Source organism: Chenopodium album, chromosome 4 (genome assembly GCF_948465745.1).
Source record: "Chenopodium album chromosome 4, dcCheAlbu1.1, whole genome shotgun sequence".
NCBI classification, from domain to species: domain Eukaryota; kingdom Viridiplantae; phylum Streptophyta; class Magnoliopsida; order Caryophyllales; family Amaranthaceae; genus Chenopodium; species Chenopodium album.
In genome coordinates this window covers 25,572,270-25,583,982 of record NC_137837.1, presented here as the reverse complement: position 1 = coordinate 25,583,982, position 11,713 = coordinate 25,572,270, and the positions used below count along the sequence as shown (strand labels likewise).

At 34.8% G+C, this 11,713-nt stretch overlaps 1 protein-coding gene and 1 long non-coding RNA gene across 2 annotated transcripts; one reads left to right on the top strand and one right to left on the bottom strand.

Annotated features, from left to right (window-relative positions):
• Positions 1 to 4,322: 4,322 nt before the first annotated feature.
• On the top strand, positions 4,323 to 6,999 carry LOC145626872 (uncharacterized). The gene is made up of 3 exons (XR_014111129.1): positions 4,323 to 4,603; positions 4,765 to 4,848; positions 6,715 to 6,999. It is a non-coding gene; the product is annotated as an uncharacterized LOC145626872 (long non-coding RNA).
• A 567-nt stretch (positions 7,000 to 7,566) lies between these two features.
• LOC145629060 (transcription factor SRM1-like) lies at positions 7,567 to 9,947 on the bottom strand. Its single transcript, XM_081681537.1, has 2 exons — positions 9,198 to 9,947; positions 7,567 to 8,298 (listed from the first exon to the last, which is right to left on the bottom strand). Exons 1-2 carry the CDS (start codon positions 9,572 to 9,574, stop codon positions 7,941 to 7,943), a joined length of 735 nt encoding a protein of 244 aa, XP_081537663.1. The 5' UTR covers positions 9,575 to 9,947; the 3' UTR covers positions 7,567 to 7,940.
• Between the last annotated feature and the right edge of the window lie 1,766 nt (positions 9,948 to 11,713).

Here is an 11,713-nt window from a genome sequence, read left to right as displayed (position 1 = left end):
AGTTGCCTTCGCCCTAGACGTGAAAGGTTTTAATTTCTGAGGGTTTGGTCCCAAATCTCTTTTTCAATTATTTGATTTAATTGTTTTAATTATTATTTCCTTGAAGTTACTAACGTGTGTATTTTGTTATTAGAAAGAGGTACGAGGCATCCAAGTAAGTATTTTAATGGTTTAATTGATGTTATTATGTAGAAATCATGCTTAGATTGTTATTTTGATTCCTAGTATCATGTCTAGGGTAACTTTAATATCAAGTATGATTAAAAGCATGATGCTTCCTATGTTCTTCCTGATATTTATGATTGTTAGTATCATGTTAGGGCTAGAGCTTTAATCTTTATTACTTAGTGACATGCTAGAGTTTGTTATTAATCTTGTTAGTATCATGCCTAGGATCTTGCTGTTATTATGCTTTAACATGATTATTTTAATTATTATTATTGTTATTATGATTATAATTATTGTTATTATAATTATTGTTATAATTATTGTGATTGTTATTATGTTGCTTGATATTTATTGTTATTGCTTGATCACGCCTTTTATGCATGTTAAAGGGAATTTGTACTTGTAATTGATATGTCCATTTTATATAGTGTTTTGCCCCCGTCCCTTGGTTGTTATTAGTAGTGTTTTTGGCTCTTTCGGGCCACTTTTATTACTAATTTGTGTTTTCTAGTGTTTTCGTAGTTTTAGTTGTATTTTACAGGAAATTGCACTCTTGGAGCATTTTCCCGGGCTTTATGGATCAACTACGGAAGCTAGAAGGATACGACCACTTTTGGAGCCCAGGATCGGTGAGAGCCGGTGATTAAGGGCTCGGTAATTGGGATCTCGAGGCATTTGGACCAAGTATTCAAGACCCGAGGAGAAATTCGGATCGGGCCGAGAAATCTAGCCCAATCGAAGTCCAAGCCTCAAAGGGGAGCAAGGACCCGATCGGGCAACCTCTAGCCCAATCGGGCGCGACAATACCATAGTGTTGTGCATCTTAAGGCGCGCCCGATCGTGCGAGCATCTAGCACGATCGGGCGATGCTGCTTGGGAGGAACGCGAAGAAAAAGGCGCGCCCGATCGGGCGGCCCTTCGCCCGATCGGGCGCGCATTTTTAGAAGACCTGATTAAGTTTAGTTTTAATTCTTGTTTTAGAAAACGTTTAAGTACGATTTTGTACGGATTATTAGATTACCTTCTTTTTTAGACTTTATCTCTCTACTTAGTATTTTTCTCTTTCTTAAATTCTCTCTCAACTTTTGTTCTTAATTTTTCCTTTAATTCCAGATTTCTTTTTGGTAACAATTTCTTCCCTTTTAATTTCAGTTATTCTATTTGCTTTCTTGATTATGCTTTTATTTATTTATTTGATTAGTTTAGTCATGATGATTTGTGAGTAGTTTAATTTCTAGGGTTTATGGGGATCTAATAAATGATATGAAGGGGTAATTTTGTGATTGTTAATTATCAATGCTTGGTTGATTTCCTATTGATTGTTTTAATGCTATGCAATTAGGTTTGGCCAGATTTAATTGTATGAGTCTAGCAATATTAATTCGAGATTCGACAGATGAGAATTGATATTTAGGCTTAGTTTCAATAGGCGGAATAATTTATAAATGGTTAAGTCGAGATTCGACAGATGAGATAACTCTGTGATTATAATACGTAGCGAAAGCCCTTTATAATCTGATTAACCAATGCTTGATGATTGCTTATTATGATTTGCCCTGGAATATTGTTTATTAGTGAACCTATGCCCTAGGCCTTTAATATTTGATTTTCTCCCTACTTTATTCCTTTCGACTTTATTCTCCGTAGTTTAGATTTTATTCATAAAAATATTGGTTACTTAGATAATTTATATTATAATAATTAATTAGGAGTAAAAAGACATGTTTCCCTGTGGAGTTCGACCCTACTTCCCTATCTACTTTAGTTAGAAGATTTAGGTAATTATTTTTTATTAGGAGATACGACTTTACCCTGTCAGTAATCACGCTTAATAAGATAATTAATAATCTTGTTTAGAGTTAATTTGATTATAATTCAAGTGATCACCAATAATGGATTTATTTGTGCATTAAAATTCAACCAACATAGATAAACAGGTTTAAGGTAAACCTATTGTTTTCATGTTAGTCAGAAAGCGCACATGAATACGATCAGAATAAAGTAGAGGCCTATTATTAGGGCAGGTTCAATCTCTTTTAGGTTAGATTTGTACCTTCATCCCCGAACCCTATTTGGTTCAAGACCTTATGGATTTGACGATCTCTTGGATCGTTAAGGGGTGTAACCTTCACCCTATGAACGGTTTACAAGTTCCTAAAACTTGTTGGCGACTCTTTTGCTCTATCTTCTTTTCCTTTGGACGCCACCGTACTTTAGTGTATGATCACAGTGGGGTTCAAGTTAGGGGTAATGCTTGAAATATTCCCTACAGGTCTGTTCGGATAAAAATTATCCTTTTAACTCGGATCGGGTCGGATCGGATCAAATTCGGGTCGGGTCAAATTCGGGTCATGGTCTATCGAGTCCGGGTCGGATATGGGTCGGGTCAACTCTAGATCGGTTCACTTTCGGTTCGGATAAATTTGGATCGGGTTTAAAACGGGTTTAATCGGATAACTTTGGGTCGGAAGAATTTGGGTCGGGTTGATTTCGGTTCGGATGATTTCGGTTCGGTCAAGTTCGGTTTGATTAAGATAAGGTTGATCCGTTGATTCATTAAATGGTCAGTTTCAATTCAATTTTTTTTTGTGTTTGGCTGGATTTTGGTCGAGCTGACCAAATTCATATCCAAATAAGGTTATTTTTAATCTAGAGATATTATTGAGTTTTTACCTTATTATTGGTTCAATATGATTATTAATTACGAAGCACAAAGTTTTAGTTTTCTCATTTGAATATTTGATCAAGTTATGTATAATTTTTATCTTAAAGGAAAATTGAGATTGAATAATTATCGATAACTTATCATACCTATATAAGTGAGACCGAGCTAGTGATATATTGACGACTTATAGTTACATATGGTGATATATACAAAAAAAAAATCAATTTTTTAAGGTTATTACAAGGTTACAACTCTTCATTACTTGTACAATCTTACGAGGTTATGAGTTCTGTACTATTAGTTTAGTTTATTACTAATTCAATTTGTATAAGATATTTGTTAGAGTTGTAGAATTACTTTATTACTAATTCAATTTTTATATTAAAAGCTTGACATTATACATATTGATAGTTAATTGTTACTATGTACATTCTTTTTATTTGAGCATAAATTATTGCATATGTATGTAGTGTGTATATAACCGTACGATGTATAACGCCTATAATTCTAGGATAATGCACAGTTGTAGAGGAAGTAGTAATGAAGGAATGTTATGTATTTGTAAATACATAACAATTATTAAAATATTCTAAAAACACCTGGTAGAGAGAGAAAAAAGGAGAGAGATAGGAAGAGATAGCTCTTTATGTGGACCCCACCTACTTTTGGTCAGATTGTCTCACGTGATGGGTTTGTAGTAAACTTAAGACTCCAGACTATTTCTTTGTAGTAAAAAAGTTAACTTATTAATAATTAGTAAATATATAGTATAAGAACTTGAATAAAAAGGTCAATAATCAATTATGGTCGGGTTAAATTCGGATTGGGTAAAAATCAAATCGAGTTAAAATCAGGTCGGGTTAATATCAGTTTGGGTCAAAACAGATCGGATCTGATCGGTTATTTTTCGGGTCGATTTCGGATCGGGTTGAGCTCGGGTCGGGTCAAATCAGTTTAGTTTGAGTTCAGGTCGGGTCAAATCGGATTCGGGTTGAGTTCAAGTCGGATCAAATCGGTGCCGGGTTAAGTTCAGATCGGGTTAAGTTCGGATTCTGGTTGAGTTCAGTTCGATTACCGATCGGGTTTGGGTCTTGAATTTCTCGGATTAAATCGGATCGGTTACAGTTCGAAACGGATAATTTTTTTCGGGTCAGTTCGGGTTTAACACCTCTAGTGGTAAGTACTTTGGATCGGATTGAATTGGATTTGAAAATTAAAAACCGAAATTTATTTCGAATCAGATTGAATTTGGGCTAAATTCAAATCGAAAACCAAATAGACACCCCTACTTAGGGTCTGTTCTCTTACGTTGAAATTCAGTTCAGTTCAGTTCACCTCAGCTCCCAATTTCCTTCTCTTATAAAATATTCATTTCAGTTCAGTTCAGTTCAGCTCAGCTCAGCTCAGTTTAGTTCAGTTCAGGTTAGTATTCAGCGTAAAGAGGAAAAATCTAGAATAACTCGTGTCATATATCCACAAAAACCATAAGAGCATAGAGTAGGCCCAACAAAAAAGAAGCAGGTAGGTCCTCGAAGCCAAGTAGCCGTTTTAGTCGTCATCGTCGTCGTCGCTAGAAACCTTGAGAAAAAAGAGTCTGAAAATCTACCATCGGTCATGGCAATGAGATCCGCAGCAACTAGTGTTTCTCGCTCATCACTTCATCGCATCATGGACGGAACTTCTCGTAGCTCTTCTCTTTTTGCTCGTTTCTCCAGCGATGGCCGCGTTCTTAGCGAGGAGGAACGTGCCAAAGAAACCGTCTATATCCAGGTCTTTCTCCTTTTTCTTATTTTTTGATCTATTTTATTGTTTGCTTTTTTCTTGTAAATTTGGATTTTTTTTTTTTTTTTTTTTTTTTTTTTTTTTTTTTGCATTTTTTCACTATTCTGAGGGTTTGTTTCTTATTTTTGCTTTGGCCTGTTTATTTGTAGAAAATGGAGAGGGAGAGGTTGGAGAAATTGAAAAAGAAGCAAGAAAAAGAGAAGGCTGAGAAAGAAAAGGAAGGTGCTGAGAAGGTATTTCCCCTAAATTTGTTGTACTGCTTAATTTTATTTTATTTATTTGTCAGGTTGATGGTGTAATATGAACTAGTAATGCGACAACTTAATTTAGACCGAACAAGTATATAGTTTAGTATTTGGTATTGATTGATATTAATTCACTTCGGTTTCAGATGAAGTTGATGTTTAATGTATATATATAGATCATGATATTCATGAATTTCGATTTATTTGTGCTTGACTGTTCTGCATTGTTGGTGGTGCCTGGTGGATTATGATACTTACACTCGGAAGAAGTGTGTTTAAACAAAATACTTTTGCCAAGTTTCAGTCCCGGCATTATTTGAGAAACTTTGAATGGTATGGGTCCATAATGAAATGTTAAGTGTCATACTTGTATCCGTCTATGAAGTGTTTGTTTATGGAGGAATGGAGTATTCAACACAAGTACTTGAAATGAAATAAAGAGTCCGAGTTATATATAGGTGGGGCCGTAGGGGTACATCTTTAAGTTTATGATTGTCATTTGTAGTGGACATGGCTTGTGAAGTTAAATCTTTGTTGCTTTCTGCATCTTTGTTACATGTTTTTATATGCATTAGTCTGTTAGAACTAGAAATAATAAACATAAGGAAGAAACAATTTGACTTGTCAAGTTAAATCTTTGTTGCTTTGTGAATCTTTGTTACATGTTTTTATATGCGTAGTCTGTTAAAAATGGTAAACGCAAGGAAGAAATAACTGTGGCTTTACATAGCATATATCTGGGTTTCTACTATTTTTGCAACAATATGCCTGTTCTAAAACACAAATGATGAAACAAGTTTCGCTTTCATTTTTTTAGTGTTTATTTTTGGGGCCTCAATTTTTTTCTTTTTGTTGCAATCGTGAGGAGGGGGAGGGATATTGAGGTATAAAAAAATGCTTTGCTGAAAGTTGAGATTATTATTGAATTTATGGATTATAACATTTGAACAGCTCTCTTTAGCATCATTAAATGAATGATGAAACCTGAGATTCTGGCCTATTCTAGTATGGCAAAAGCCAAAAAGTGCAAATATTGGCTAACTGACCCTATGTGATTGATACAAAACTGAGTTAACCAATATAAGTTCTGATTAGCTTTTTGTCTATGCTTTAATGGAGCTCGAAATTAGAATAATGATCTTTTTTCCCCCAAAGCCTTTTTTATTCCCCCAAAAACGTTGGGATACAATTGGACTGGATTTTTTAGTGATTAATTAACAACAATAACAATAATTCTACCACTACTTAATACTGAATAAGTATACTCTGATCGTTAAAAGTGGGACTGAAATAATACAAATTGTAAAATTGTGAAAGAGAATTGGTGCTTATCTGCTATTGGGAGGCTATAATATGAAGTTCCAAGGAAAACTGAGGTTATTTGGTTTCCAGTGAAAAGTGTGAGCTGTTAGAAATTTGTTTTTCCTTTACATCGAGTTACTTTGCTCTTATTATATCTAAGGCTTGGAATTATGGACGGAAGATGTCTTCCCAAGAAATTGTATACTAACAAACTAGCTACGACAACTTACAAGGCTCGATAATAATTGATACCCTTATCAAATTAAATTGGATTTCTCCTGTCTCATGCTCTTCTTCTTTGTGACATCTTCCATTGTAAATGGTTAAAAGGTTGCATGCTAGAGAAGGGTATTATAAAAACAGATAATTTGATTTCCTAAAAATAAAGGAAAAATGTAAATGCTGGCATTCTTGATGATATACATGTGCTGATATTTCCATAATCATCTCCTTTAGTTTTCAATGGATCATCTGTCTTTTGTATCCTTTGCTTGTTCAACCACAATGTTTATTTTGTATTCTTATTTTCTTATTATTCTCATTTTCTTGCAGAAAACCGAGGGAGATTCTCACTAAAACCAAAGCAGATTCGGAGTCTTGCAGTTTCTCTGATTGCTTCCTGGGAAATAAATGTATATTGTACCCAAGTGAATCTGTATGTCCTGTATAGCCTGCCTAGACATTGGGTACAATATTTGTTCATGAACTTGTTGTATTAGTTGTTATCCCTGGTTTGAGATTCTGCTATATGCAATCTTACTTAGTTGAGAACCTGAGACTGTTATGTACTGTACACCCTTGTTTAATGAGTTCAGGCAAGTTTTCTTTGTTTGGTTATGGGCTTGTAAGTGCAATGGTTTGAGTCCCTGTGACTGCTGAGAAAAGAATCTTGCTTTTAGTACTCCCGCCTTCCAAAATGAATTGTCAATGTCATGTTGTAATTAAATTGTAATGTGACAACTACACCCCAACAAAGGTAGTTTGAGTTTCGGTCTTCTCAATCTACCCAGGAGAGTGTAAAAGCTTGCTGTGAAAAAATGATCAAGAGTAGAGTTTACTGTACTGTGTGCATGTGAAATTGCAGGTCATTTTGTTGTTAACTGCAAAAATCTTTGTTTCCCCTTTGGTATTAGGGGGAAATCACAAGAAAAAACCAAAATCCTTCAAAAAAAAAAGGGGTATATGTCCGAAATCTAATCTAGTCCAATCCAGTCTAGTCAGATCGAATTTGAAAAAGTTTAGTTTGGACTCTCGACTCAAATTTTCAAGTCCAAAATATTTTGGATTGGATCTAGACTCACCAATTGGAGTCTCTTTCCTTTCTTCATGATTTAACAAACCTCAGCATCACAAAATCAGCCTCCAATAAAAAGCACAAACCAGAACAAATTTAAACCAAGTATATCTAGAGTATTTAGCAATTAAGATATCATGATGTATAGATTCCATCTTAGACTGCTGTAGTTTAAAATAAGAAAAAGACTGCTATATTTGAAGTTACAAGTACATTCTAACTGTCATCTAACACTTTCCATCATGTAGTGCCTATGTTTACTTGTCCTTTCACTATCCTAAAAACCACTTCATTCATGGGTACTTCAACCCCAACACTCTGCCCTCATATTTACTCCACACTCACACACCACTACACCAGTATTCCCTTTAAAGTATAACTACCAAACAAATTCTACAACACACAACTTCCTTATATGTACAGAATCAGACATTCAGACTGTATCGGAAACCACCACTACCACCTTTGTTTCACTTCCATACATTTACATCGGGAACCTGAAAGTTTGATAGCCAAATGGGGAACCCTCTTGAGTAGTATTAGCAGCATTGAATGGGGGTGATGCACCCATTTGTTGATATGCTGTATGGTGGTCCATGGCATTGCCTCCAGGTTGCGGAATCCAACTTTGTTCTACAGCAGGCCGTGCAGCAGATTTCTCATCAACGGTAGTAATATCATGGATGCTTGATCTTTTCCTTTCTTTCTTGCCAGAGTTTTGACGAAGGTAATACTTCTGCGCGTGGCTGGCCACCTGGGTTGGAGTTCTTGTCACCACCACATTCCTCGATATACTCCTCCAATCACCCTTGCCATACTTCTCGAGCCCAATCAGGAAAAGCCTGTTTAGACAAACATAAGAGAATCAATTATAATGCCATATAACCAAACAACATAGGATTACCCAGCGCGCTGTACAAAGGATAACCGCGCTAACTGCTATCAACCCCAACCTAGTCAAGAACTAGATTAAACAAAGGATATATGATTTGCTTTTCTTACCAACTAACTAAAATATCATTGAAATTAGGTGTCTGTCTTTGTAATCCAGCTAATCAAAACTAGGTTTGAAAGATATTTTAATTAAGCTTTCGTGCTAGATTACTATTCCTCCTAATAAAACGACCTGTCAAACCCAAATAACATGGACATAATTGATTAAAAATATATTCTACATTTCATACCCATCCTTATTACCCTCCATTTCCAACCAAACTTCTACCAAATTGCGGTCACAAACTAACCCCGGTGTCCATACCACACCCGAGTGTAAAATTATCCCTCTAGCATCATCAAGTCCTCAAATGCTCCACACTCGAGCATTCGATAAGGGTTTTCTTAAGTGATAGGGCGTAACATTACACCCGAGTGTATAACAAAATTAACCAAAATAACCAGTTATCCAGCAAAGAGACACTAGCACATTTCTAACCTTCAATATATTCACAAAATAATACTCGCAACAATTTGGGCATTTGGACAATTATTCACAAATACTACGTATAATAGAATTCACATTTATACGGTTATCCTCATATCAAAAAAAAAAAAAAAAAAAAGCAAATTAAAATTTGCTAAGCAAATAATTCAAGAAATTATAATTCATCCCAACCAAATTAAAACCACTACCTCAATTTCATATTATTAGCAACAACTATACATTTTTTAATCACTTTATGTCAAATCGCAAATAATAATAAAACGAAACGAAGGTAGTAATAATAGTAATAATAATAATTACCTGTGTTCTTCTTCAGTCCAAGGAGTACCCTTCTTTCTCTCAACATCATTTTGTTTAGGCTTATTAGCATTACTATTATTACCATCAGACGACCCAAAAGATATTTGATTCAATCGATTGGACGGTGACTCGGTACCAAACCAAGAGGCAGCCAACTCGTCAGAGTAACTCGGAAGTTCAACACGACCCGAGTCGATCTGCTCGACGTCGTGAAGAAGAGCTTCATAGTGGTCCCTTACCTCCGTCGCTGACCTCCCCGGAACATGGTCGGCAATTTTCTGCCACCGCTCTTCCGTCTCTAAATCCCCGAATATTACTAGAGCTTCCTCGAACAACTTGTCCTCTGCTCTTGACCACTTCCCCAAATCACCTCTCATTCACCAAATTCAATTTTCCTTGTAATTGGGTATTATCTTTGAATTTGTAGCAAAATTTAAAAAAAAAAGGGTTTTGTATGATTTTGACGAATTGATAGTTGAATTGTAAATTTTTAACTGAAATTCTCGGTGATGTGATGAAATTGGGGGTTTATGAATTGGTGGTAGTTGAAATGAAAATTGAAGAGGGTTATAAATTAATTGATTATTTAATTTAATAATAGTAAAGTAAGAGTAGGATTTTGTGAAATCTAGAATCTAGAACAAGTGATTGAAATTGGATAAAATTGGGGATTTTATTTATAGGAAGATGAAAAAAGAGAGAGAAAAAAGAGGAAAAAGACAAAAGGGGTTCTCGGTGGCTTTAGAGTGAAGGGCTGCGGGGTTGAGCTGGTTATTAATTAAGGGATGTACTGGTTTTTCAACATTTTCAACACGTTTTTGGGTTTAACCTCTTCCTATTTTTGAATTTTGTAGGGTGGAAGACCGCCTAATTTTAAGATTTTTTTAAAAAATATTTTTTTTGTGTTAAAAATTTAAATTTTACATTTTAGCTTTTTACGAGTATAAATTTTGAATTTACTAAATTTTGAGTATAAAATAGGGAAATTCTCAATGGTAGCCACATACTATTGCTTATTTCCAATGGTAGCCAATTTTTTTTTCGATTCTCAATGATAGCCTTCAACTTTTTTAAAGTTTCAACCGTAACCTCATTTACTAAATAACGTTAAGTAACTATTAAGTTAACTAGAGTTTAGCAAAATAATTGTTAAATTTAACTACAATTAAACATTTTTTTGTTCCTTCCCTTCATCTTCATGGCTTCCACCCATCCCTATTTTCTTCATCTTCTTCCTCCCTTCATGGCTGCCATCCCTAACTCTTTCCTCCGTTCTAGCCCACTGGCACCGGCCAACCCCCACCCAATGCCACTTCCCCTTGACATCCCATGTCCTCCTTTCAAACACATCCCCCTTACCCACACCCCCAAATGCACTCGCGATGGTTCCGTTCAAACTTTGGGACATTAATGGCGAAAACTCGCACGCCACCACAGTCATCATCTCGACGAATATTGAGCAAAATTTGATCGTCTAAAAGAAGGAAATCGTTCGATAGCAACCCAAATAAGGTCCTCTTCGTCTTTAGCAATTAATTCGGAGTTGGAAATTAGGGCTTGATTGAGTTGAAGTTTGATGAAATTGGGGAAATTGATTAAGGAATTCTACAATTTGCAAACGCATTGGAAGCGTAGAAGTGATTTAACGGGTTAGCGTGAGACAATTTCGGCGGTTACTTCTTCATGAGTATCGCCATTGTTACCTTAGCTTGAGCTTAAAAATCAGAGGGGGCTGGGGGAAGAAGATGATTGGGGTCTCGGTTAAGGGCTGGGGTAAAATTGGCGGTGGAGGAGATGGGGGAAAGGGTTGGTGGCTGGTGTGGAGGGTTGTTTTATTTTTTATTTATTTTATTTTTATATTATTTTTACTTGTATTTTATTTATTTTTATCTAAAAAAAGTTAACCTTCATTTTAAATAAGGTTAGATTTAACAGAAATCTAACAGAAGTACATAAATAAGGTTACAATTGAAACTTTTAAAAAGTTGGAGGCTACCTGTAATACCCCGTATTTTCATACGTATTTTCCTAATTAGTTATTATTTTCTAAAAAGGGTATTTTAGTAATTCAATTTACTATTTAAATCTTGGAGCCAAAATGATATTTAAATTTTGGCGCCAAAAGTATTTTGAAAACTAGTCATTATTTTGGATAAGATTTATTATCCATTTATCCTATTTTAAAAACCGGATTATTTATATATTTCGGATATTTTAATTAAGGCAAAAGCTATATTTTATTATTATTTTAATAAGTCCGAAAATCCCATTTATTTAGGGTTCGTTTGGCATTGCTGTGGTTTTCTGTTTTTTGGTTTTTTGTTTTCTAAAGTATATGATATGAGTCCCATAATGAATCAAAAATTATATAAATTTATTAAAATTATGATAATTTTAAAAACTGACAACAGAATAGTGGAAACACCTTTTTCTTGTTTCCTGTTTTTGGTTTTTGGTTTTAAAAAAAAACTGGAAACTGAAAACCAAAACTGATGCCAAACAAGCACTTAGCTAAT